Source organism: Petaurus breviceps, unplaced genomic scaffold (genome assembly GCF_028583685.1).
Source record: "Petaurus breviceps papuanus isolate PSGF00001 unplaced genomic scaffold, PetGlider_PUasm1.0 216, whole genome shotgun sequence".
In the NCBI taxonomy this organism is placed as follows: Eukaryota; Metazoa; Chordata; class Mammalia; order Diprotodontia; family Petauridae; genus Petaurus; species Petaurus breviceps.
This window is the reverse complement of record NW_027185867.1, coordinates 6,802,599-6,829,990: the sequence shown is the minus strand read 5'-3', so window position 1 is coordinate 6,829,990 and position 27,392 is coordinate 6,802,599. Positions and strand designations below refer to the sequence as shown.

The 27,392-nt window shown below is 46.3% G+C and overlaps 2 protein-coding genes across 3 annotated transcripts in view; one reads left to right on the top strand and one right to left on the bottom strand.

Annotated features, from left to right (window-relative positions):
* CACNA2D4 (calcium voltage-gated channel auxiliary subunit alpha2delta 4) overlaps positions 1-27,392 on the bottom strand; it is a 169,991-nt gene that overhangs the window by 66,296 nt on the left and 76,303 nt on the right. Inside the window, exon 26 of the mRNA XM_069094324.1 lies at positions 26,500-26,562. Within this exon, the coding sequence (XP_068950425.1) occupies positions 26,500-26,562 (63 nt within the window). The remainder of the gene's footprint in view (positions 1-26,499; positions 26,563-27,392) is intronic.
* On the top strand, positions 1,292-21,641 carry LRTM2 (leucine rich repeats and transmembrane domains 2). 2 transcript variants are annotated; one of them, XM_069094322.1, is made up of 6 exons: positions 1,296-1,667; positions 8,683-8,814; positions 9,387-9,580; positions 10,386-10,531; positions 15,138-15,728; positions 18,861-21,641. In XM_069094322.1, the coding sequence occupies exons 4-6, from the start codon at positions 10,465-10,467 to the stop codon at positions 19,310-19,312; spliced, it is 1,110 nt and encodes a 369-aa protein (XP_068950423.1). In that variant the 5' UTR covers positions 1,296-1,667; positions 8,683-8,814; positions 9,387-9,580; positions 10,386-10,464; the 3' UTR covers positions 19,313-21,641. The 2 variants fall into 2 exon arrangements, with proteins under 2 accessions (XP_068950424.1, XP_068950423.1); XM_069094323.1 differs by lacking the exon at positions 8,683-8,814 and having other exon boundaries at positions 1,292-1,667.

The window sequence follows — 27,392 nt, the reverse complement described above, 5'->3', positions numbered from 1 at the left end:
GGAGATATGGAGAACTGGAGGAGAGTCAGTGACATCAATATATGGCACCGATTGTATTAAAAAGGAGAAAAGGGGCACCTCTTAAGGATCAATGCCCAAGTCTGGGAGTCACGTTTCTGATTTATTCACTGATTTATTTTGATCTTGCAGGAGTATTCTTTAATCTTTTGGTTTCTAAATTTCCCACACATATGTCATGATAATTAAGATTCTTGGATCAAAGTATTTCCTCTCCCCTTTGTACACTATCCCCCCTCTCCCCTTTCTCCACCATAGAGCCTGTTTATAGGTGAAGGCAAATTGGAATTAAAATATATGAAGGAATCTACCATCATTTCTGAAGCTTCCTAGTAACCCAGGGCTCTGTGTGGCTGCCAGTCTGCCTGGTTTCACCCACAAGAAGCAGATTGTTGCATACCTGTCTTTCTGCCCAAAGCCCACAGCTCTAACCTTGCCATCACTAACAGCAACAGTGGTCCTGGCCACAAAGTCCAGAGCCTGGCAGTGTGGTGCAGGCAAAAAAGCCTTGGATTTAAGGTCAGAAGACTTGAGTTTATATACTCTCTCTGCCACTTAGCACCTGTGTGTGACCTTGGATAAGTGCCTTAACCCCTCTGGGCCTCAGTTTCCTCAATTGTGAAAGGAATTGGCTTGGGCTTGATGATTTCTATAGTGCTTTCCAGCTCTCAATCTATGATCCTCTAAGGTGGTCTTATTTGGGAGTAGCTGGATCTACATGTGTCCTATAGTCTTTGTCTCTTGCGTTCAGGGGCCTCTGCCCTTTGGCCACAGGTCAATGCTACTTCTCTTAACTCCTCCCCTTAACCTCTTTGAGGCTTGCCCTAATTAGAATCTGTGGGAAGAGGATCTTGCTTTGTCCAAGAGAGGAGAATCAATGTTGGGTTTAGGCTTTACCTCTTTCCTGCATGTCTCTGAAACAGCTCCTCCCCAATACAGACTTAGTGTGGACTGAAGTCAGCCCCTTGGATCGGTTCTTTGTGGCTTGGTCACCTTTCTCCCAGACAAGCAGGGTGGAGGAAATAGAAGAGAGCAGGAGGAAAGAAGAGATGAAGGGGGTGGAGGAGCATGGAGAGGGGAGGGGAAACAAGATGAAAGGTAAAACTGCTCCTTTCTTCTTTGGGCTTGGAAATAATTATGTTTTATCAGAGCTTGTTTCTACCCTAAATGTGGACACATTAAGGGTGAGATCTGGGTGCATCCTTAGCCCTTGGATGCCTCGTGTGTGTGTGTGTGTGTGTGTGTGTGCATATGCGTGTGTATGTGTGTGTGTGTGTGCCTGTGTGTGCTGCTGTTGCTGTCATCACAGATGTACCCCCAGCTGTCACTCCATTGCCGGTCTCTTTCGCTTGAGCACACGCGTTCTATCGCTCTCCCTCTCTCGGTTTGTTATTAACCCAGGAGCCCCATCCCCCTTGCATGCTGAAAGACCGTCATTCCATTTTCCCTGTGCTGCGTGCTGTGTGCCACTGTCCTGGTCCTGTGGCAAGGGTGGTGAGAAAGGTTGGTGGGTCGGAGAAGACCCTGGCATGAATTCTGACTAGGCTCTGTCTGGCAGTGTCATTCGGATTTTTCCAGGGATCCCCGCAAGGTTTCATTCGAAGGTTTAGCTGTTTGATCTAAGGAGACTGCAGACCAGTTGGAGGACCGTAAGTGTTGGGGAGGCAGTGGAGAAGGCTGTATGGTGGGGTGAGGGGTGGGGATGACCTCCTCTCCTGTTTATCCATACTCTGATGCTTATGTTTCTGGTGGCTTCTTCCTGCCCTTGGACACCTGCTGGGACCAGTCACTGGACATCCAGAGGGCAGAGGGAGGATAGAGACTTCAGGGAGGGGAAAGGGGAATGGGCACCACAGGTATGAGAATGCATATTTGTGGTGACAGTGGCATCTGTGGGAGGTGAGGAGGGGGGAGAGCAGGGGAGATGGCAGCAATCCCTGTCTGCCCTGGGTGGCATAGAAACTAGTCTCTGCAGCATAGAGAAACAGCCAAGGGCTGTTACAGACTGCACACTAGGTTCCAGCACAGATGAGCCCTGAGGACCCTCAGGCTTTGAGATAGATGCGGAGGCAGGGGGCTATGGGGGGGGGCGTAATCCTGGGAATGAGAATGTCAAGGGAACAGGGAAAGACTTGGGATCAGGGTAGGGGGAGAGGACAGGTGAGGATTAGAACTATGTTCAAGGTAGGGAGACAAGACCACAGAACTCTATGGCTCCCTGGAGGCTACAATGGATGTGAGTCTTTGGTTTCTAAGTGGTCTGAATCTGGGCTCTGGAAACAAGAGGAATCCTCCCCTGGCAAGACATGACCCATATGGCCATGCCATTGGAAAAGCCTCAAACAGATAGGGCATGGCTATAAAAGGATCTAGGAAACAGAATCAAGGCTCTTTGCTCTCAACTCTTAGCCCACCAGGAGAGGGAGATATGAGTGATATATATAGGAATGTGTTCAAAGGGGCACATAACTAGCCCAAATAGGCTTTTCATCTAGGAGCCAGTCCACCTTTGGCTGTGAAGGCCAGTCAGTGGGTCCATCTTGGTGTGTGAAGTCAAGCTATGACCAACTTCATGTCCCAGCAGACCAAGAAGGATTAAAACACCAGTACCAGGAGGTGGTCTCTGCTGGTGGTATCTGAGTCTTTTGGCTCTTTCCTGAAGAGGGAGTGGGCCAATGCTGATTTCTCTGGTTCACATTCCCCACTTTCCCCTTGACTTGAGGTTGTGTTTTGTTCTAGTTGGCCACTGAGGCCTCATTCCCCTTGAAGTAGTTTTGTTTCAGTGGTAGCATCCATCTGGCACAGTTCATTGGTCAATGCCTGAGCATCTCTGATCATGTATATTTCTCTGGAGAGCAAAGAGGAGAGGTGGGTGTCAGGGTGGGGTGAGGGTTATAGGTTTGGAGAAATAAAGATAAGGTGGGAGAAGTCTAGCTGGCAGAGAAATTCAGTAGCAGCTTCTGCCTCAAATTCTACTATACCACACAGGGCCTGGGTCCTCCATTTGGCAGGGAGCTCTCTGGAACTGCCAAATGAGAGAAGCCAAGAAAGCTAGGGATGGGGGTGGAGAAATAGGGTTTTCTCAAGCAGCAGAGCTGGCTTCTTTTGAGGTTTGGCTGGGAACCATCTCTGGGGCTCAGGATGAGGAAACCCCTCATTCCATTTTCTCAGTTCTGGTTCTGTGTAATTAAGGAGTATAGTGGGTATTGGGGATCATGGATGATGTGAGTGCTGGTTGTGCGTGGTGAGGAAAGAAGGGGTGAAGGTCTTTTCACCTGGCATCGATGGAATGACATTTTAGGAGTAAGGAAAGGGAAGAAATCTCCCCTTCTTGTCAGCCTCTCATCGACCTTAGATAAGGATCTTTCCAACCCTAGCATTAGTCCCTCCCTTCTGAGCATAGGACTCAGGTAGTAAGTGAGTGGGAGTAGTGTCTGAGCTGCCTTAATGAACACAAGGAGTTCATTCATAACAGACTGCTCCCCATCAGCAGTGAGTGACTCAGGGGTACTTTCCCCTTCATTCCTGCTGGGACTGGCTCATGTGGAACAAGAAAATCGTATGTAGGGCTTGAGACAGAGGGAGCTGGGGTTGGGTGCTAAGTAATAGTTTCAAAGAGGTACTGCTTAGGAAGTAACTTGTTCTTTCCAAGCCACAGACATGCTTTTAAAAAAAGTTTTCCCACTGCTCAAGAACTGTGATATATTTTGAGGACAGGGTGAGGAAGAGATTTTGGAGGTATCACTGTGATATACATCTTATTTCTTGATGAGCGTCAGGACTCGACTCCAGGAAAGTCTTAATCAGTCTTATCTCTGGGCTTTAGGCTACCCCAAGTGTGATGTGGGGCCCCATTTCCCCAGGATATCAAAATTTCCCTGTTGCTTAATCACCCCAGCTCTCCCCCTAATCCACAGCCTTGGCACAGAGACCTCCACCTGATCCAGAAATATCTGACCAATGTAAAAAAAACTAGTGGGGTACAGAACACAGTAAGAGCAGTATGAGTCAAGGGAGAAACTGCTGCATTGGAGTGGGATTCAGTGGATGGGGCACTTCACTTCTCTAGGACTCAGCTTCCTCATTTGTAAATTGAGAATTTTATGAAATTCTAAATTCTATGATGCTATGTTTATGCCTGTATGTTGGGGAGAGGAAGAGTCTTAGCTCTTCCCCTTCAGACTGAGGGTCTGAAGATTGTGAGCCAGTCTCAACCCCAGGATTCACCTGGTGAAAGAGATTAAATCAGAGGGAGAGGAGGTTGGGAAGGCCAAGAATAAAGCACCCTTTGCTATCTTTGCTTTCTATATATGAATCAGAATCTGTACCCCATCTGCCTGAGCTGAGGGCAAGAAGTTTTGGTAGAAAATCTGTCTCCCAGTCCTCTTTCATCCCCTCCCTGACTCCCTCTGGGTCTGTAGGGAATCGCATGGTCTATTCAACCTTAGGTGCATCAGAGCTCTCCACTTCTGGTCTCCTCTTCCTTCTGCCTCCCCCCCCCAACCCCCCCGCCCACTGCTTCAGTTCCCCTTTCTCTTGGGTGCATCCTGGGCAGTCTCTGTGATCTTGAAGGCCCCTTCTGGCTCTAGTGTCTATGATCCATTCTTGCTTCTAGGAGCCACCTTCCAACATCTCCCTTCCCCTCTTCTCTATATTTCCCCCCCATTTTTGCTTCTCCCTGAAGCATTGATGAGCTTCCCTATCCTTCTATTCTTTTTTTTTCTTTTTTGGAGGGAGGAAGACAGGGCAATTGGGGTTAAGTGACCTGGCTGAGGTCACACAGCTAGTAAGTACTAAGTGTCTGAGGCTGGATTTGAACTCAGGTCCTCCTGACTATGGGGCCAGTGCTCTATTCACTGCACCACCTAGCTGCGCCCCCATCCTTCTATTCTTCTCTTTGATCTGTCTCATTCTCAACCCCCAAGCAGAAGGATGTTTTCTAGAAAACACTCATTATTGCCACCACTAATGCTGGGAGGTTGGAAGGGGGGGGGAAGGCTGATTTTTCACCGTAGTCTCAATGGTTCCTCAACCTTCCTCTTCCCATAAGTCTGGGACCCCCAAGGGAGGTTAATTTAGGAGTGAAACTAGGAGCTTGCCTCCCTCCCTAGGGTACTCCTTGGAAGACTATGGTACATTCAGGCACCCCATTCTAGGTTCCAAATGACTTGGCAGGCTCCATCCCTGGGGCTGTTTTAAGTCCATAATACATTTTAAGGTAGTTTTTTCATTTTTGAAATTGTTCCAGGTTCCATAGCTGGAGGAAGGCACCTAGCCTGCCCAAAGCTACTTCATCTTTTCATCTCTGTGCTGTCCCATGGACTATCACTCATGCCTAGAATGCTCTCCCTCCTCACCTCCACTCCTCAGGATCTTTATGGCTAAAGTGCCATTTTCTAAATGAAGTTTTTATGATTCTTTTTTCTCCCTCTAGTTATCAGTGCTTTTTTCCATCCTCAAATTACCATGTGTTTCTTGTCTAGATATACATGGAATCTCTTTTATAGAATGTAAGCTCTTTAAGGACAGGGCTTGTATTGTTTTTGTCTGCATTTTTTTTTGTATTCACAATGTCTTGTATAGTAGTTGTTAAGTTAATGTTGAATTTAACTGAACTGATTCAACTGGTCAGCCTTTGTGCTTTAAAACCCAGCTGAAGTAGGCACAGATTCAATCCTGAGGTCAGTCTTCCCCCATTTTTCATAATTCCTGGAACCCAGGTAGGTATAAGGAGTTTTGGCATGCCTAAGGACTGGAAGTAGTTAAAACATCTTGGAGCTGAAGAATTTGAAGGGAATGATGAGGAGAGACTCTTCTAACTGTAGCCCTCTGATCCTGTGCCCTAATCCCCACCCTGACTGTGGATTTCCCCTTCAGACTGTTAATTTATTTCAGCAGCTGGTCAGCGCCTGCTGCAGCAGCTGCTCTCCAAGCCTCCCCAATGTAGGTCACCCCCTTTACTAATGAGGCTGTATAATATTGGGGCAGGGAGGGTCCTCTGGCAGGAGGCATGTGGGTGGGCAGTAAGCTAAGGAGCCATGAATTTCTGGGTTCTATTCCTATATCTCCCCAAGGGACATTTACATAGTGTTATCCTCTGGCGTTATCCTAGTTGGAGAAGAGTGCTAAATTAAATCTTTTACCATTTCAGCTCACCATATAAACCTAGTTGTCTAATATTAGTTCACCCAAGGTATATGAAATAGACTACATCAGAGGGTAACTGGATATCTTCTCTGGGGCTTGTGAATGCATTTTGTATTTTTCACCAAAAAAAGGGAAGGAAATGTTAAAAGTCTACCTGCCACTTCTTGAAACAATGCATAATGGTTTGGCATCATGGAATTTGCGCAGCCTAGTGTATATAAGTTTTCACACCTCAATGTGTATATGGAGAGGAGAGGGAGGAATGTAAATGGGAATTACACTCTAGTGACATGTCTTCTGATGAATGGCTGCCCTCTGTTCAACCCCTTTGCATCTCTCAGTTTCTCCCCTCGTGGCACATCACAAGGATCTTGGGGGAAGCTAGTTGAAGATTTGGAATTCCTCAGGTGGACAGAACAGACCAGGGAGAGGGAATAATTCCAAATATATCTGTAGGGGATGCCTTCCTCCTACAGCAATTATTCCATTACCTGGACCTGAGCTTGAAATCAGGAAGAGTGGGATGGGAAGTTGAATGAGAGAGAGGAATCTGGTTAATAGCTCCAGTCTAAACTCAGAGAGTTTCTCTGACTTGGGACAACCTGTGGGGGTTTTCTTTGAATATCCTTTGCCTGGTACCCTGCTGAGACTTACCCTTCTTACCGAACTCTGGGCTGGAGCTGGCCCTGGACACCTGCCTGCTGAGAGGATTTAGAAAACTGGGAAGCTCCTTTCTTTGCTGTCTGAGTGTTGTCAATATGGGTGGGTGTTAGAAACTAGCTAGCAAGCCTTGGAGTGTGTGTGTGTGTGTGTGTGTGTGTGTGTGTGTGTGTGTGTGTATCTGTAGCTTTGTGTGGGTGTGTGTTTGTGTCACATGCTTATGTACAGAGCTGCAAGCACGTGTCTGGGGAGGCCCATGTGTGCACCCCACTCTGCACAGGTTTTGCAGATGCCAGTAAATGGTGGTAGGCACAGGGGCATATGCTAGCTGAGCTACGTAGTTGTGGAGGGGCTTTCTGGTTTTCAGTTCCATCCTTTTTAAATGGAAAGTACAATGAACTACAAGTTAATATACCTGATTTGTCCCCAGCTCTTCCACTAACTAGCTGTGTGATTTTGTTTGCGACTTGGTCTGTCTGGGTCTCAATCTCCTCATCTGTAAAATGAGGGAGTTGAACTCTTGATAAAAAGATTCTATGATGGGGTGGCTAGGTGGTGCAGTGAATAGAACACCAGCCCTGGAGTCAGGAGGACCTGAGTTCAAATCTGACCTCAGACACTTAACTAGCCGTGTGACCTTGTGCAAGTCGCTCAACCCCAATTGCCCTCCAAAAAAAAAAAAAAGATTCTATGATACAACTTAACTTTCTGTATGACTATAGATAATTAGCCAGTTTTTTCTGTGGTCAACTATAGATTCAAGTTAATGTTCTCAAGGTGCCTTGAGCCCTTGGGGCAAAAATTCCTACAGGAATCATAGATTTTATGATCACTAGTAGTGTCTGACAGGTGATGCAAAAATGGACGTTTGTCTCTGTGAAGAATACATATTGAAGGACCTTGTTTCTTTATTTTCATATACTTGTACATACATGCATTAAAATATCCTTGATGTGTGTATGGCACACATCCATGCATGCATCTTTCACAGTTTCCTGTAGAGTGCATGTTATGCCAGGAGTACAGGTATGGGGAGATAGGTGAGCCCATGTTTTGTGCACGTCCTTGATCTTTAATTTCTCTGTGGAAAGACATATCCCAAGAATCTGCTGCAACTTGGGACTGAGGGTTAAAGCTTTCCTGTGGCTCTTGGTACAGAGAATCCTCAGAGGGAGATAAGCAATGTTCCTGGGTCCTGTGGGAGGGCAAGGTTGATAAGCTCAAATATCTCCCTAAATCTTCTGTCCTGTGGATGCTGAAATGAAGTGCCAGATTGTGCTGAATGGAGCTCAGCATCTGGACCCCATACCTCAAACCAGGATATGGATAGCAAGGGTCACAGACTTGGGGAACATATCTCATTGTCACTGGTACTCAGGAGGCTCCCTCTGCAGGGAGGAGAGATGTTGGAAGACTGCTTCCACCCCCTCTCTCAGAAGTGAGAGGGCAAAAAATAAGAGAAGGGAAAGAAACAAAAGGGAAAAATAAGAGAAAGGATAATAGTTGGGTACTGGAGGCCCCTCTTTTCCAGTTCTAGTCAAGGGCTCCTTCTCTAGAGCCAAATCAAGCTAATCCAGGTAAGATTGTTCTCAGCCAAACCACTGGTGGCAGGCAAGGCAGCAATATTAACAGCAAAGGCAGCCGCACTCGAGGTTCAAGGAGCAGAGCTATCTATATAACTTGGCAGAGGGAAAGAGGGGAGGAGAACGAGGGGGGAGGGAGCTACAGGAAGATCCTAATGCCCGGGGGAGAGACAGGCTTGTTAGATGCTGGGATCTCTAAGTTGAGGCCTCAGGCTTCCCGGCTACTGGATCCACCTCCTTGGCTGACAGCTTAACTCTGTTGTTGGCTCTTCAGGGGGAGAAAATTAAATAGGGCTGGAAGGAGGAGTAAAAGGACCGGGAGCTGGAGCCAGTGAGAGAAAGCAGCAGCCAGGCATCACCCAGGGATGTATATACCTGGCAACCAGGGGAGCTAGGACCCCTTTGGGTAAGTGCCCACTTGCCTTCTTTTCTGGTGGTAGTTATTTTTACTGAGATTTGGAGGGGAGATGGGAGAACTAATTAGAAGGACAGTTGAGCTATGTTTGTGTGATATTTTGAAGTTATTTTACTTTAGGCTTGACTTTTATTTTGGGAGAATGAGGGATGTGGGAGAATTTTGGTATGGTCTCTATTCTTCCCTTGCTATAGCTAACTTTATACATGCACACACATGTGCTTGCGTGAGCACACACACACACACACACACACCACATTATCTACAGTTGTTTATCCTCGCCATATCCTTGCAGGACAACCATTCTTAGCCACAACCAGGAGGGAAGGGGGGCAACAGTGATGGGGCACCTGTCATCCCTCTTCCTCAGCTATTATTGATGGGCCTAATGGTGGGGAGTATCTTTGACTGTAGAAAAATTGAGAAAAATGCTCCCTCCCCTCCTTTCCCTATCTGAAATGGAAATACTGCTTCTCCTTCCTCCCCTTCCCCCAGCTGCTACTCCTCTCTTTGCCCGGAGACTCATTCTCTTACTCTGTGTGTGTGTGTGTCTTTCTCTCCAGTGTGCAGCTGCTGCAGCGTGAAGCCCCTAGGCTGATGAGCCTTATTATAGACTCGTTTGTGGAAGACAGAGCATTCCAGTTCACCTCCAAAGAGACAAGGGGAGCCAGAGGCTGTCCCTGGAGCACGCCTCTGCCCCCCCTTTTGCAGCTGAAGCCCTGGAAGGGGCTGAATCACTGCCACCTCAGTGCACATGGTAGGAGGGACATTCCAGTGGTGAAAAAATGTGAGGGGTGGGAGTGAGGAAGTGGGGGAGGGCTGTGCCTAGATTCCACACAGATTTTAGTTTTTCCCTTTAAAATGGGGATGTTCCAAACCCTGGAGTATCTTTATAATCCGGAATATATTCTGCTGGTGAGCAGATCCTCAGATTGAGAACTACTTAGCAAAGACAGGGCTTGGGGGATTCAGTGAGTTTCTGACTTCCTTTCTGTGTCTGTCTGACTTGCCCCTTAGCACAATGCCACATGCACCACTTGTCCTCTGGCTTTGTGCTTCTAAGTATCTCAGAAAGCATTGCTACAAAGTCATGGCACTCCCTCAATGCTGTGGACCTCCAGCCGATCCCACTGCCCTGCAGTGCTCTAAGGATTCTGGTGGCTTCAAATAGTCATTCTTGCTTTCACAGATTTTGCTCCCTTCAGTCACCATTCTTCATACTGTCCCCAGTGCTACATCTTCTGGCAACAATCTCTCAATTCCCCCCCCCCCCCAGTTTTATCTCCTGGAGCCGAGAGAATTATCTGATAAAGTCCTTTGAATAGAACCTGATCATTGGGACATCCCACTTGACTGGTCTAAAGAACGGAGCTTGTCCAGACTCCTTTGAGACACCTGAGAGAGGTTAGGCACTTCTAATTTATGTTCCCCCCCCCACCACCACCTAGCAAATGAATAAGGAATTAGTGGGGAGTGTAAAACGATACTAGGGTCCTTTCTGTAACCCCTCAAGCAGCAGTGCTAGAAAGACGACTCAAATACCCTGCTCTGCTCTCTTTCAGGACTGACAGGCAGGACAAGCCAGGGCTCTCCTGTCTCCTAAGAGATCGAGGACCAAGAGAACCTTTAGGGTTCAGCATCATGCTGGCATTGGGCATTGGTCCATGGTGGAGAAGGAAGCTTTCCCTGAGGTGGAGACAGCTCTCCTGTGAGTATAGTCTTTATCTAGTGGAGAGGGGGTGGTGGGTAGGGGTGTGGTGCAGATTTGGCATGGCGTGACATTCTGGACCTTAGGCTAGAAGTGAAGTCTAAGCAAGACCTACCTTGAATGCACCATGCGTTGGCCTGGGAATCAGGAGCCCAATCAATCTCCCTCTTCTGTTAAAGCCCATAATCACTAAGATACCTAAACTTTAAGGTGTGGTGCCTCTGCCTTCCTAGGTTAGTCTGAATAAGTCCATTCCCCTCTCCAGGTCTCAGCTTTCTACATGTGCACAGTAGGGTGAATGGCTTTGCCAGTCTCTCCTCCATGAATGACAACACTATGCCAAGCAATGATCTGGCTGGACTTCAGACAATAACAGAGTATAGATACAATTGAGTGGGATTACCCAGCTCCCCCCCTTGCCCTGGTCTGTACCCTAGCCATGCTATGTCCTCATAGTGTTAGGATTCAAACATATTTGTTTGACTGGGAGTTCATAGACCAAGATTGTTCTGGTGTACCTACTAACTGGAGAACTTTGGACCTCTCTGTGCCTCACTCATTCCAACTGTTAGGTGGGAAAAAATGGATTTTAGATGAATAGATCTTAGAGATATTATATTACAGATATATAGAAATAATATCACATGCCTCATTTTATAGTTGGACAGCCTGAGGTCTAGAGAAATTACATCGCTTAACTACCCCTGTCTCTCCCTCCTGGTCCCTGCCTCACAAAGACAAATTGTAAAATTTCTAATTTGTAAAGACAAAGACAGATGCCTGTGAGTTCTCTGTGGGAGAAAGAAATCTTAGGGGGTCATATTATTGCCATAGACGACCGGAGCTAAGGAGCAGGATGTGAGTACAGGGGGTGTTTTGTCTTAGGTTAAAAACAGCAGTCTACATTTATGCAAAACTTAACAGTTTACAAAGTGCTTTCCCCTCACACCAGCCGTCTGTGTTCGGGACTGCCAAGACTATTTCCTCCACTTTATAGATGAGGGAATTGAGGTTCGCTTTACTCAAAGGCTTCTCCATGTCTACAGCTGACAAGTGGCAGGTTCTCAAACCCAGATCTGGCTTTATGTACAGGGCTTTTTCTATCTCTGAGTTACAGGTGGCTATGGGAGATTTTCCTTTTTTGCCTTTCTCCATGGGACTGGCCTTTGCATGCCATCTTCACTGCTCCATAAACAGCCTGAATTATTCACCGAGGACGGTTATTGATCTCTGAGTTCCCCAGATCCTCTTTCAGCCTCATTTTAGGATTAAACCTATTGCCTACATGCATCATGTTTTCCCGACACCAGAGCATGAACCACCTGTTCTGCTATGCTGCCCTTCCAGGGAAGGGTTGTGGGGATTCAGCCCCTTGCCTGGAAAGTAGGATGAACACTCAAGCCTCAACCTGTGCTTGCTCCTCAGGGACTCAATTTTTCCCGAGGTTGGGAGGTAATGAGATGATTTTCCAGGGGTTATAGTAACAATATCAGAGGAGTAGATGGAGCCAAAGGCATGAAGGTAAATTAATCCAGCAGCAACAGTGATGAGGTGATTTCTAGATGCTTGATCTGTCCAGAGGGGTGTAATAAGGTGGGGGTGGGAAACAGGCAACTCCAGATGGCCTAAAGGAGGCCTCAAATTGGCTAACATTACCCCCGCACACTCTTACTTCCTGCTCAGGACAGAGAGGCTCAGATGTCAGCCTCCCACTGTGGCATCCAGGATGTCATCATTCCTCCCTCTTACACAGACAGGAGAGGGAAGAGGTCCTATCCTTCTCCTAATCCCTCTTACACCATCATGACAGCCAGTCTTCTCCTGGTAAGGGCTTGCTGTATCATCCCCACCTACATACAGGTTGAAAGGGTTAATCACCTCTCCTTGGGTGGCTTGTAGAGGAGGAACAAGGTTGTGGGTATATGCTGACTATGCTCCATGCAGGGAAAGAAACAGGAAGTGATAAAGAGAGGTAGGCAGGTGGTTTAAATTTCAGTGTGTGTGTGTGTGTGTGTGTGTGTGTGATTCTTGTACACATTTATCATCCCTTGGCATTCTAGGTTATTCCAGGTCCAGAACTAGGACCAATAGGTCATGGTTAAATGGATGCCAACTTTGGCTCTACGCGAACTTTCTAGTTATGAGAGTTGACCAATTATGGTCAGCTGTATGAAGTAATGAGCTTCCCTGCTCCTGAAAGTATTTGAGCGGAGACTAGATGCCCATGTCAGGGACAGGTGGGAAATCCATTCTGAATCTGAGGATGTATGGTTCCATGAATCAGTACTACTTCCTACTCCAATCCCTCTCCTCATGTCATCATAACTCACTCATGTAGTACTCTGAGAGTGCTTTCTGAACAAGACCATGAAGTAGATAGTACAGATATTATTGCTCCCATTTTACAGATATGGAAATTGAGACTTGTGTTCACTGACTTGCTAATAAGGTGCCACAACTAGTCAATGTTGGAGCAAAGTTTTGGACAGACTTCTGAGTCTTGTACTCTTTCCAGGCTATCTAACATTGTGGTCCTGTAACAGCTGGAGTGAGATATGGAGAGTGGACATGATAGAAACTCCATTAGTGGTCTAACTATTGGGAAATTCCTCCCAATTTCCTAGTCTGCCTTCACTGTAAGATGTTGAAACAAGCGCTGGAGTCAGAAGACCTGAATTTGAATCACAGCTTCAGTTACATTCTAACTCCAGAATTTTGGGCAAGTTACTTTCTTTCTGGCCTCAGTTTCCTAAACAAAGGTGTTGGACTACATGATCCCTAAGATCTCTTCCCAAACCTAAATTCTATGACTTACAAGAGTCTCATTCCCCCAGCATCATTTGCTTGGTGAAGCACTATGCAGCCCACATTCATCACTCTCATGATGTCCAAGGACACCTCAGAGGAGCTGGACCTTCTGTTAAGAGATAGGGCTTTACCTGTTCATGAATATACAAGGCAATTGGCCCCCCTCTTGGGGCTTTGGCAAGTTTCCAGTGGTGGGGTGAGTAACACGTAAACCTATTGTTACAGGATCCCTAACTTAGCTTTCTATTCTTTGCATAGCTTGCCTCTATGTAACTTTGGGGGAAAACAGACAAAATGGCAAGGAGGAACCAATTTTCTTTCAAGGAAGTATCTCCCTCTTGGCAGTGATTTTTGAATGGCATTGGGGAAGGAAGCAAGAAAAGATTTTTCTGACACCATTAAGTGCTTCACTTTACAGACAACTGTATTTCCCTGAGAAAGGTGATTCCCATGGACCTCAATGTAAATGAGTCTTCATTAAGCTGGCCCTATGTCCTCTGGGGCAGTTCTAACCTTTCATCATCGGTATCCCAAGCTACTACATTAGTCTCTGCTTGCTTCGAGCTTCTCTTCTGCCTTTATGAAGTAACTTACCCTGCCTATAACTCTCTAGTGCCCTAGGCAGGTGGCACTGCTTGGGCTTTAAAAGGGATCATTTCCTGTTAGATCTTGGGCACTAGAGACAACGGAAGGCATGGATGCAGATCAAAGGTGAAGTTACAGCAGAATGATTCTTCCTTTTATTCTTTCCTTCATCCATAGTGAAGAGTTAGAGGATCTGGGTTCAAATCCCAGTTCTTCTACTTGCTATTTCTATAATCTTGGGTAGACCTTTTAATCTCTCTGGACCTCAGTTTCCTCACCTGCAAAATGAGGACGTTAACTAGATAGTGTCTAATGCCCCTTCTGGCTGTCTATCTATGATCCTTAGAGAGTCTGTGGTCATTTTCTCTTCTTTTCATTTCCTGAGGCTGCTATGATAGTCCAGGTCCTAATTGTCACATTCTTGGATTAAACTGGCCATCTAATTGTGGCTTCCTACTTGAATAAATCCTACACATTGAGACTTGTTCTAAAACAATGTCACTCCTCTGCTCAAAAACTCTCAGTGATTCCCTCTTGTGTACAGGATAAGGTTCAAATTTTTTGGTCTAACATTCAAGACCCTTTACAACCTGGTCGCTAACCTGACTCACTTATTATCTCCCACCGGTCTCTAAATAAACCCTTTGCTCTAGTCAGACTAATCTGTTCATGGTTCATATTCTTGTTCTGTGCCTTTATTCACACCAGTCCCTCTCCTTGGAATGCCCTAGTTCCTCCTCTCTAGCCCACTGCAGGTCACAGAGTATGTAATCAATAAATATTTACTCATTGAGGTTAATGCCACTTGGGAGATAGGTATGAAGCAATGAGAGAAGACTAGATTTAACTAGGAGTTAGAATGCCTGCTTCTGAATTCCAACTCTGCCACTTACTTAATGGTGTGATCTTAGACGAGTTTACTTAGCTACTCAGAGAACTCAGTTTCCTTATCTATAAAATGGGTGCAATAATATTTGTACTATCTACCTTGCCAGGTCGTCATGTGGATCCAATAAAATAATGAATGTAAAGCATTTTGTAAATTGAAAAGAAATATTTAAAAGACACAAATTAAGATCATCAAGAGGAAACACCAAGGGCAGGGAGCCTCACTTTCCAAGTAGTTCTCAGGTTCTGTCCGCTTCTGTTTCTCTATTTTTTCCTGTCACTTTTTCTCTGGAACTCTCTATCTTACTTCCTTTCCTTTCCTTAGGGATTGCCTGCTGGATTTCCCTGTACGCTGCAGAGACTCTCCCCACCTGCCCCGTCTCCTGTAAATGTGACAGCCGAAGCCTGGAAGTGGACTGCAGTGGCTTGGGGCTCTCCGCAGTGCCTCCAGACGTGCCTGCTGCTACCCGCACCCTTTTACTCTTGAACAACAAGTTGAACATTCTGCCTAGTTGGGTTTTCTCCAATCTGTCAAGCCTTCAGAGGCTGGATCTGTCCAATAACTTCCTGGACCAGCTGCCTCATGCTGTGTTTGGGGACCTGGTCAACCTAACTGAGCTTCAACTTCGAAATAACAGCATAAGAACCCTGGACAGGGATCTCCTGCAGCATGCACCCCTCCTCCGACACCTGGACCTGTCCATCAATGGCCTGGCACAACTACCTCCTGGCCTCTTTGACGGACTCCTGGCCCTGCGTTCTCTCTCACTCCGCTCCAACCGCTTGCAAAACCTTGACCGGGTGACATTTGAACCCCTAGTGAGCCTGCAGCTGCTTCAGGTTGGGGACAACCCTTGGGAATGTGACTGTAACTTGCGAGAGTTCAAGCACTGGATGGAGTGGTTCTCCTATCGTGGTAAGCACAGCAAATTAGGACCAACGCCACACGTCTCCAACTTCCCTCTCTGAACTAGGTTCAGTTACTCAGGGAAGCAGCCATCAGGGAGGAGGTGGTTTTGCCAGCTGGTGCTAAAAAAGATCTGAGGCTCATCTCTATACAATCAGCCTCTCTTACCTCCCCACCCCCTTGTCCGCCTCCCCAGCCATACATCAGTGAGACAAAGGAGTGGGACTGCCCTTCTGCCTTTCTCCCCTACCCATTTCAGGCTGCTGTTTCGTTACTTTTATTCCCCTTGAAGGTTTCCCTTGAAGTTGATTTTAACCTGATTTTACCTCTGTGAGAATGTTTGTCAGAGGAGGTGGTAGGAAGCTGTGAATACAGATGCAGTTTAGTGAGGGAGAAGGGACAGTAACATGGATGGATAATTCATCTTCCTGGGTCTCTGAAAGGAGGGGATTTAGCTGGAGACATCTGAAGTCTCTTCTGGATCTAAATCCTATGAGACTGAGGCCCCCAGGGAAGGGAAGGGACTTGCTTATGGCTGCACAGCTAGTTAGTGGCAATGCAATCTTCTTTCCAGAACACCACAGCTGTCCTGGGGGGGAGGAGTAAGGACATAGTCTGAGGAATTGTCAGGGAGGAAAATTTTTTTGTCTTGGTAGTGGAATGTAAAGGGTAGGCAAAAAGGAAAGATAATCTGCATCTACCTTTTAAACAATCCCATCAGTTCTTATTTATTCATAACAACAGGAAAAAGATTTAAATTCCATAGCCAACAGCTACAGCCTTCTCTCCCAACATAACTTTATATCAGATCTATAAGGAATCAAATGGTTTCAATTTTACCTTATTTTTCATCCCTTTCCCATATTTTGAGTTTAAAGGAAGGAAATGCAAGGAAAGCTAACCTTTCCACCAAAAATTTGAACTCATGACAAAATGATCTGAAGGGAAGGAGAGACCATAAAGAAGTTCCTGATACCAATGAAATCACAGATCCAGTCCCTACACACATTCTAATATTTAGGAAAGTTGTTCAGACCCATTGCTTGGACTAGAATCCTCAACCCCATAATCCCTCACAGAAGCTAGAGGAGTCCATGCCACTCATGTAGAGAAAGAATGATGTCTGTTATTTAGGACACCATTAGCAACTGGCTCAGGGAGGGAGTGCCCAGGACTCGGACCTGGAATCAGCTCCACGTTGTTCCTTATGTAGGTCTAGGACTTGAGTGGAGGTAAGAAGGCAAATTGTCATCTCACAAAATCCGAGAGTCCAAAGAACCCCAGCAGCCCTCTATGCCAAACGGCGCACAAAAGGAAGTCCCATCATGATCAATGGTGGTCCAGCCTCTGCTTGAAGACCTCCAAGGAGGGCTCCTTCCACGTTTGGTCAGTTCTAATTGTTAGGAAGCTTTCTCTAACACAGTACAGTTTGCCCTTTTGCAACTTCCTGTTCTGTCCTCTGGGACCAAATAGAACAGATCTGGTTCCTCCCTTACATCCTTGAAGACAGTAATCATGCCCCTCCCCCCACTCCAGCTTTTCTTTTCCAGGCTGAACTTGCCAACTTCCTTCAGCTGATTTTTGTATAGAGTGGACCCAAGGCTCTTGATAGCCATGGCTGACCTCCTCTGGATGAGCCAGCTTATCAACATCTTCCTTAAGCTTCATGTCCAGAGCTAAACTGCTCCAGATGAGGTTTGATAAGGGCAGCATATAGTGGATCTGTCACTTCCCCATTCTTTAAATTAATGCCATCCAAGATTAAATGAGCATCTTTGGCCAGATCCTGCTGTTGTTCTATATTGACATTTAAGGCCACTAAGACCCCCAGGTCTTTTCAGTACTAATGCTCTCTTTACATATCTCCTTCATCTTGTATTTGTGAGGTTACTTTTTCATACCCAAGTACAGGAGTTTACGTTACCTCTATTGAATTAGATTTACCCAATGTCCTAACCTGTCAAGATCCTTTTGGAGCCTGACTCCATCATCCACTGTAATTGCCATCTCATCCAGCTTTATATCATCTTTCATGGAGTATCCAGGCAGATATTCTCACTACCCACACTGTCTTCTACCCACCTTATTTATAGCCTTTGCATGTCTTCATAATCATTATTCTCTGACGCAGCCTGGATGAGTTACCTTGGGCAAGTCACTTAACCTCTTAGTGCCCCAGGCAATTAAGACTATAAATTATAGAACAGGTGAGAATCTACATTGGCAGAGGGAATTTCCTTAGTGGAAGTTCCTTGCATCAGTGAAATTGGAGGCTTGGTTCCCCTCCCCCAAAACAAAAAGTTTTACCATCCATGAACGTTTATCGACCAAATGATATGCACATCTATCTAATAAAATGGCACTTTCTCCCATTAGGAAGCATTCACAGGACTTTCTATCAAAGTGCCTTTGAGCCAAATCAGAAATACTTTGATGGGCCCACAGGAATAAAATTGGGAATTTTATTAAATTTTTATTTTATTTTCTTATTTCATTTTATTAAAGCCTTTTATTTATTTTTTTAAGCAATCGGGGTTAAGTAACTTGCTCAAGGTTACACGGCCAGTTATTTTATGTGGGTGTTAAGTATCTGAGCCCGGAACCAATCCCAGGAAACCCTTTTATTTTTATTCTTACACCCTTAGGAAGGGCAAAAACTCTACCTTTTCCTTTTGCTCCAGAAGGCAGTTCCCTGGCAGAGGAGGTCACTGCACAGGGAATAGTGCCCAGCAGCCCAAAGGCAGGAATAAAGCAGCCAACAATAGCAACAGCATTGAGGGAGCTATCTTTGAGAAAGAGGTGACAAAGGAGCAGGTCCCTGCCTAGCTTTTTCTGTCAGAGAAGGTTAGGACAGGAATCTCATTCATTCCAACAGTATTTATCAAGCACCGACCACATGTGCAGCACTGTACTCGGTGCCATATTACATCCTCTGGCCGAAGCTGACTATAAAGATGTCTTTCTCAATGTGTCTGGATTAACCAATGTTCTCTTCCCAAGATGACACTTCTAGGGTTGCCACAGTGCTGGTCATCAATTGTACCTTTTGGATCTCTTGCTCTGGAAACTTTGAAGCAGGGAGAGGGGTTCCTTGGGCATGGAAAGCTGAACAACCCATTCTTTTCTCTCCCTTTGGCACAGGGGGACGCCTAGACCAGCTGGCCTGCACGATGCCCAAAGAGCTGAGAGGCAAAGACATGCGAATGGTTCCCATGGAGATGTTCAACTATTGCTCTCAGCTGGGGGAAAGCAGCTCAGCTGGGTTGGAAGTGTCTGGGCCTCCCTGTACCAAGGCCAGCCTAGAGCCTGTTAAACCCAAGCCTGGGGCTGAGCCAGAACCTGAGCCCAGCACAGCCTGCCCCCAGAAACAGCGATATCGGCCAGTCAGTGTCCGTCGGGCCATTGGCACTGTCATTATTGCTGGTGTGGTCTGTGGTATTGTCTGTATCATGATGGTTGTGGCTGCTGCCTATGGATGCATTTATGCCTCCCTCATGGCCAAGTATCACCGGGAGCTAAAGAAGCGCCAGCCCCTGATGGGTGACCCGGAGGGTGAGCATGAAGATCAGAAGCAGATCTCCTCTGTGGCATGAGACCTCCCCACCCTCATCTGGCCTCAGTAGGAAGGGCTGGGAAAGAAAGCCAGGGTCTTTAAGCAAGCCCCCTCTAGGCAATTCTCCAGCACGCCTTCCTCTCGATCCTGAGTTTCTGTTGTTCAGTCCCTGTCTCAGTCTGATCACAGAACACTGCTTGCCTAAATCCCACCTTTCTCCCATGCCCTTCCAGGCAAAAAAACCACAGCCCAGCTGCCTCAAAGAACAAGAGTCCTTGGAATTTCTCTGGAAACTCTCCCGGTTTGCTCCCTCATCAGACATTTGTGGTTATTTTCCAAAGGTTCTGGCTGATAGGAAGAACAGATGAGGGCAGAGGGGAAGCTTCTGGTGAAGAAGGGAGGCCTTTAGAATTATGTTTTTTCATTCCTCTCACTCTATTCTGGGGGAAGCTGTGGCTGTGATTCTTTCAGCATTTTGCCTTCAAGATGCTGGAGGAAGGGAGTCATGGGAATGGGAGTCAGAAGATTTCTGTTAATCCTTCTTTTAGGGCTGGAAAGAGATGTTTAACCTCCCTACAGGGCAAAAGCTGGTTCCATCTTTCAGGTTCCAGTACAGTCACAGAAATAAGCCTACTCTACTCTTATCAATACAACTATATGAGTATATACATACTTCTTACACTGCAAATGTAGTTATGACCCTTAAATCTGGCATAATCTTCAAACACTCCCTGTCCTCATTGCCCCTGAATTCACAAACACATGCTCATAGCAATATCAACAAAAACTATATTGATTTAGGAGTCAACACACAGGACAGATTCATGCATACACATTCACACAAAGATACAGATACCCAGAATCTTAGTGAAGCTGAGATGTCACTTCCCCACAAGAGATAGTCAGCTGTTCAACTGTAGAATTTCCTGCTTACTGCAGCCTTCTATAGCCAATGGGAGAGAGGAATCCAAATCCATCAGCACAAAGATTCTTTTGCTATCTGCTAAAGTGGGATAAAGTATTGTTTCTGGACCAGCCTGCCTATCACCATGGTAACCAGCTCAAACCCAGCATGTTGGATATTCTGGGGACACCTGCCCCAGAGGCCTCCAAGCTATAGTGCTTGTGGCTGGTGCAATGCTAGGAACTCAGACTCATATCATAGAATACTTATTCAGTTCAGAGCCTACACAGAGCAGCACAGTTGGGACACTCAGCTCCGTATACTGCAACCCAGTTTCCCTCTAGAGTCTGAGTTCTGAGGAAGGACACTAGAATGTCTCTTACTTCATCTATGCTCCAACGTGTGGTTTGGGGCAAAGTTGCAGAGCTGGATCATCCTGGGACAAGGCTGTTTGGTCTGGAGACACCGTTTTGCAGGGGAAGCAAGGGCATGGAACTGGGAAAGTGAGTATCAGGAAGGTAGAGAGAACAAAGTTCCTCACTGAAGCTCACCACCAGTCAGAGTGCTCCACAGGGATATTTCCCTTAGAATCCCTTCTGGTGCTTGGAAAAGGGTGCATTCCTCTTCCAGGCATAGGTAAGCATGGCTCATTAGGGAATCTGCCTGCTTGGTCCTGTTCCCTAGAGTCATTAATTACAGCTAAACCAAGGACCAGAATCTGAGCCAGGAACCTACAGATTTGGATTCTAAATGTAGCCAATAGTAATGGGATATATAATATACTAAGGGGGTATGAGGAGGGTGGGAATGGAAGAGGAAGGTCATGGAGGAATTGTGGGAACCCTAGTATTTCTCCCTGGTTTTCCTCTGCTTCCTTCTCATTAGTAGTTTGATGGCAGGTGATGTTTTTCATCATAACCTGGGAACACCTTGGTCTGCTCTTTTCAGGTAGTGGTTTCCCAAGGAACATCTGAGGGGCTAGAAGGCACCCAATGGTTTCTGGTTCTAATGGGGTGTCTTAGGAGGACAATACAAGAAAGTGCAGCTAAAGCACAGGCAAGAAGAGGGATGGGGAGAGACGGCAGGGTATGACTGGGCTGGTCCTGGTTGCCTTTTACCCACTCCCCCAGCTCTGCATATATAGACCATTGGGAAAAAAGGGAATGAAATGTAAGGTGGGCATAGTGGGGAAGGAATCTTTGAGAAGGTGCTTTCCCCAACTAAATTGTGGAGTGGATACCATTGGTCTAAGCCCAACAGGTCAACCCTTCCCTTGGGGAAGTGGACCTTCCCTCTTCTTTAATGGGCTGGCAGTAGGCCTGGTTGTGTTATTGTTTTTAATAGGGATGGAGGGGGGGAGGGGATTAAAAATGGTGGTGTCTTCAGCACAAGGCAGGAGATTTTTAAAGGCAAAATTATATTTCTTGTTTGTTGTTTCAGAAGAACAATAAAGACTGTATTTTCCTATAGCCTTCTTAGTTTCATTGGCTAGGGAGGGAATATGGCATCTGGAAGGATTGAGGGACATCGAACACAGCCTCTCCCACCTTCTTGACTTTGTTTTGTGCTCCTTCACTTCCCCCAGAGCATTTAGGTATAGTAGCTAAAGTATGTCACACCAAAATATAAGACAAATGGAACCCCAAAGCCCGGAGTCACCATGTTCCCAGGCCTTGAGCTCTTCCACCTTGAGCATCTCAGGTATTTTGCTCAATAGAAGGAATCCCGAAACCTGCCTTCAAGCAGCTTACATCCCACTGGGGTACTTGGGGAAGAGGCCTGGATTTAGAGCAGGTAGCAGAGGCAAGTGGATGGGAACAGTTCCCAGGCTTGGTAGAACTTGGGGTGATAGTCTTGAAATAGCTCACTCCTCCTTCCTGCGAGCACAAATGGTTTTCCTGGGCTATGGCATGGATTTCCTGGTGCGGATGCTGGTTTAGGGACCGCCAAAAATAGAGCTGGGGGCCTAGACAGCATTCTGAATACTGAAATTTAATTGAATTTACCCTGGCAGTCAAGATCTGATAGGCCCACAGGACAAGAAGACATTAATTTACCTAAGAAGTTCCTTCTCTGTCATAGGATTGGGTTACTTTTAAGACAAGTCCAAATACCCTCATTATAGGAAGGCATGCCTCAGGCCAGGTTTTATTCCTCCTAGGGGGAGCCTGCAGACCAAATATGGGTGGCATCTGATGATCCTGGAGGACCCAGGGGGAAACCAGCAAGAAAAGGTAATTGTGGGACATAAACACCCAGCATTTTAGAGATTTACATTAGGCATAGGCTTGCTGTGTTCTGGGTTAGGCATGATAGAAAGAACCAGAATGTAAGAAAATAGAGGAAGATGAGGGACCTCTCACACTGATAACTAAAGATCAATAGATCATCCAGCTACCTGATTAAATAGTGACTTCAGCTTATGGGGCTGGGATTGGCCTCTGACTGATACTGTCTGGCCTGCCTTTGCTGTCTCATGGCTTGCTGTTTTTAGTTTGTTTCCTTTTCCAGAAAAGCAACTTTCATATGAGAGCCCAGAGAGCCAGCGGCAGACCCCAGGGAAAGGCAAAGCCTACTCCTAGAGGAACCAAGGCTTTCCACAGTTGGATTCAAGCGTTCCCCTTTTTCAAAGCTAGATGGACTATCAGGTTCTTTGTCTTCCTTGCTCCTGTTGCTTAGTGATGATTCCGGACGGCATCAGAAGATTCTAAAGAGCAGCTTGCCCTGAGCCCTGCTGAAGAAGCAGAACATTCACTTCCCATACACTCCACAAAGCCATGGGAGTTGTGTATATAGTGTGCAGGCCAGACGTGCATGAAGGCCACCTCAGACCTAGCAGAAGCCTGCTGCATGGCGGGGGAGGGGCATGAGGTGCAAACCTCTATGTAGGCAAGAATCCGGCACCAAGGGGAGGCTAGGTGGTACAGTGAATAGAGTGCTGGCCCTGGAGTCAAGAGGACCTGAGTTCAAATCTGGCCTCAGATATTGACACAACTAGCTGTGTGACCTTGGGCAAGTCAATTAACCCCAATTGCCCTGCCTTCCCCCCTCAAAAAAAATTAGGCATCAAATGTGGATAATTCCTAAGGTGGATGCAGCTCATTTGCCTATAGAGAATAATTCACATTTCTATAGCACTTTCAAATTCACAATTTCCTGACTCCACACTCCTCAAAACAACTTTGTGAAGTAGGTAATGTGAATATTAGGATCACAGATCCAGTGATGGAAGGCACCTCAGAGGCTATTGTCTCATTTCACAGATAAGGAAATGGAGGGATAGAAAGGTTAAGGGCCTTGCCCAAGTTCACAAAGTAGCAAGTGACAAAGTTGGAACTCAAACTTAGGTCTTGAATGCCAAGACCAGCATTCTTTCCCTCGAACAACTCTGCCCTAGAGTGTAAGAGTACATGTGGAAACACACATACATCTGAAGACATAACAGCAAACACCTTCTGTATTTTGAAGCAATCCCACTGTTATTGTCTGAAGATGGGCCATTCAGTGGAGCTAGGGATCACAGGAACTACTGACTTCAGGGGTCACCTTGTCAAATCTTCCCACCCCACTCAGAGGACACTGGAGCCCACAGGAGGGGACAAGGTAGTTTAAAAATAGATCTTCACGAGTACAGAAATTCCACACAAAACATGATCCCCTCCTCTGCCCACTGCTGGCCTTGGAGGCCTCTCCTACCCCACAAAGATCTGCTGTCCTTCCTATCCGTGGGCCACCTGGTAAGTGAACAAAGCCAAGGAATTAAGAAAGCAGAGATGGGCTGGGAGATGGGAAAAAATAAGTTGAAAGTGCCCAGCACATGATCCTTCTCCTGTCACATCCAGGAACCCTAGAGTCAAGAACAATTGTGAGCAGTGAGTCAGACCAGAGGGACCAGGGACATTGTTTCCATGGCAACCTCCCATGGCTCTTCTTCAGTTCCGAGTTATGAAACGTCACCAAATACTTGAAGAGCTCAGGAGGCTGACCCTGGAGGACTCTGCCTATCCTGAACCCTTTCCTTCTCAGGCACCACAGAAAACAAAGGGGAGCCAAGAAAGGAACAACTCAAAGGAGGGGGGTGGGGCAGCCTCTAGGCAGCCAGCACCTTGGGGGTTGAATTCTGTCCCAGGAATCAGACAGGGCCAGTGTGTGATGGCTTAGGGGAAGAAAGATGGATAGGGGCAGTAAGGAGACACTGAGTCAACCTTCCCGTCCTCTGCAGTGCAATGCTCTGCCATCCTTTCTTTATATCTCAGGGGAGAGAGCAGCCCAAGATTGTGACTCGTGAAAAGAAGTGGTTTCTGGCCCTCTTTTTCAGGCTCATCTGATTTAATCTTTCTCTTTCCCCTTAACTCACAACTCTGGATGAACCACCAAGGAGTCCATCTGTACTGACTCTCAAGTCCCCTTCATAGCAAATACCTCCTGCTTAGGGAGTGTCCACCATGGAGGCTAGGGGATCCTTCCCCTTTCCTGATCTTACCCCCTAACAGAAACCTCTGCTATATGAAGGTGAGCCAACTTCATGGTAACCAAATCTTCCTCACTTGGCAGTCCAAATACTTGTAAAGTCCCTATCTCTGCCCTCCTCAGCCAGTGGCTGGTGGGTGCCCACAAAGTTCTGGAGTCTTTATAAAATCAGAGATGGTGAGGCTGCCGTGCTAACATCACTTCTGGAGTTAGTAAAGAACAGTAAAGAGAGAACCACAAGTGCTGGGGAGTTGTAGGATATTTTCACTTCCCCTCCCAGGATTTAGGCCACAGAGCATTTAAACCCTCATCTCCTCATTAAGCCTGGAGTATTTCCTTAGATACTTGGTTTAATGTGAAGCAGCAAGTCAATGTCCTTACAGAGTAACTGCCAGCTCAGAATTCCAAAGTGATTTGGAAGTGAGGCAGGGTAGGTGTTAGTTAGCATCTGTGGTGTAGGCTGGGAATCAGGACACCTGGTTTTTAGTCCTGATTCTATTATCAACCAGCTGTGTAACTGTGGTCATTAATTGACCCCCATGGGCCTCAGTTTCCTTCCCTTGAGAAACAAGAGGGTTGAGCTGAATGACATTCTAGGACCTTCTGACTCCAAGATCCTCTGCTTCTGAAAATAGTCAGCTCACTCATCCCTAGATGGAAGCATCTCAGGGTCTTGAGCCCAATAGCTCTGGGAATAGCAAGACCTCCAACCTCCAGACCACCATCACTGCTTCCAACTCAGTCCCTGCAGCCAACTCTTGTAGAGATGAAGTCTGACAATTTGGCAGGGGCTAAGGCCCTGCCTTCTCAGCAGCCACAGCTACTGATGACCCAGTGAAGAAAGTACTTAGCACCCATATCCTTGGCGGTCAAACAGTTTAACATCAGGCACAGATATAGATTTTTTATCAATGGGAATAACATCACAGAAAGTGCTTTGCCATTCTGCCCTGAAGACCATGGGGTCCTTCCATCTGACTCGCGGCTACAACCTTTGGCATGTGTTGATATTTCCTTCCCTTCCCCTCCTCCCCCATTTAGAATGTGAGCTCTTTGAGACAAGGGACTATCATTAAAAAAACTGTATCCCTAATACTTAGCAGAATACATTGAACATTATTGCTGTTCAGTTAGGTCCAACTCTTTGAGACCCCATTTGGGGTTTTCTTTGCAAAGATGGTGGAATGGTTTGTCATTTCCTTTTCCAGATCATTTTCCAGCTGAGGAACTGAGGCAAACAGGGTTACGTGACTTGCCCAGGGACTCACAGCTAGGAAGAGTCTGAGGCCAGTTTTGAACTCAGGAAGATGAGTCTTCCTGACTTCAGGTCCACTGTACCACCTACCTGCCCCCCATAGAATATGGTAAGTGCTTAAGAAATGCTTCTTCATTAATTCCCTCCCCTCCCCAGTCTCAAAAAGCTTTTCATCAGATGACTAAAAAAGCACTGAATTAAGGAGGAGGGAAAATGATTTGCACCCTGGAAGTCAGGTAGAGTGGGGAATCTAATCTCAGGGTCCTGGTTCCCAACACCATGCTCCAATCCCAGAATTCTGCAGAGATCTCTGTTAGTGTCCTCCAGGCACTAGTCTAAGACCTTTAAGAAGGAGAAGAGCTAGAGAGGAGTAGGGGATTAGCACAATAATTTCCAGGCAATACCATCAAGGCCCCCATGGAAATTTCAGTCCCTTGCACTAAGGAGCCTGGAGACCTTTCCCACCTTAGAAACTACAACCAGAAAATATCTGCCCTGTAGACTCTGCCCAGCTCCCTTGTGTAGCACTCCTCTCTCCCCCACCCACTCTGGTGAACTCAGCTCTTGTCCTTCTAGGCCTCATGGAGGCAGCCCCTACCTGCAGCAATGGCTGTCTTCTTGTCCACAGTCACAGCCACAGCTGTGCTCACTGTCACGGATCCTGGGGAAACACAAAATCATTGCTTAGTCAAGTTCTCAGCAACTCGGAAGGAGGGGGAAGGGTTGAAATCAGTCTGAGGTTTTTGGCTACCTTCCCCCATTCCCCTTTAGGATTTGGTGATTGAGTATAAATGCTGTGACTAAGTCTGGGATCTAAAACCCTTATTGGGACAATATGGGATGGTTTAGGCAGTACTGAATTTTTAAAGTTGTCATTTAGTCTAGCTATCAAATATACTCAAGTATTCACATCACTCAAATCTTCCCTGATCACCCCCATCCCATTGTAGTTCAATAGAGCGACAGCTTAGGTTTCCAGATGTCAACCATCCTCCTCGTATGTCCTGCCCAGAGGACTCTGTTTCCCTTGACTGCTGGCTAAATTCCAGGGCCTTGTGGTTGGTAAACCTGTGATGTCTTTTAAAATCAAGTACAAATGTTATGTAATGCTGTCCAAACTGTAGGAAGAAATCAGATCTGATCTCTCTTGACGGGTTCATGTCTTAACAGCCATAAAGAAGGTTGTGTAGAATCCTCATTAGTGATTACTCAAGGAATGTTTATTAGTGAAAATGATGGCCACAACTATCAATCAATGATGACTGTAGCTTGATTTGAAGCTTGATACCATGGTCTTTCTGTTAGCCTAGTGGATAGCAATAGGGACTTTTCTTAGTTTTTTCTCCCCCTACATCTTTGTTCATCATTAAGCTGTGAGTTGCGAGGGTAGCAGAATTTAAGTGATAACTTTGAGTTCTTGATGCCACAGAAAATGTGTGTGTGTGTGTGTGTGTGTGTGTGTGTGTGTGTGTGTGTGTGTGTGTGTGTGTG

Coding starts and splice junctions, on each gene's coding strand:
- LRTM2 (XM_069094323.1), top strand. CDS start 10,465: ATGCTGGCATTGGGCATTGGTCCATGGTGGAGAAGGAAGCTTTCCCTG. Junction 10,532..15,137: donor GAGGTGGAGACAGCTCTCCT/GTGAGTATAGTC, acceptor TCCTTTCCTTAG/GGATTGCCTGCTGGATTTCC. Junction 15,729..18,860: donor GGAGTGGTTCTCCTATCGTG/GTAAGCACAGCA, acceptor CCTTTGGCACAG/GGGGACGCCTAGACCAGCTG.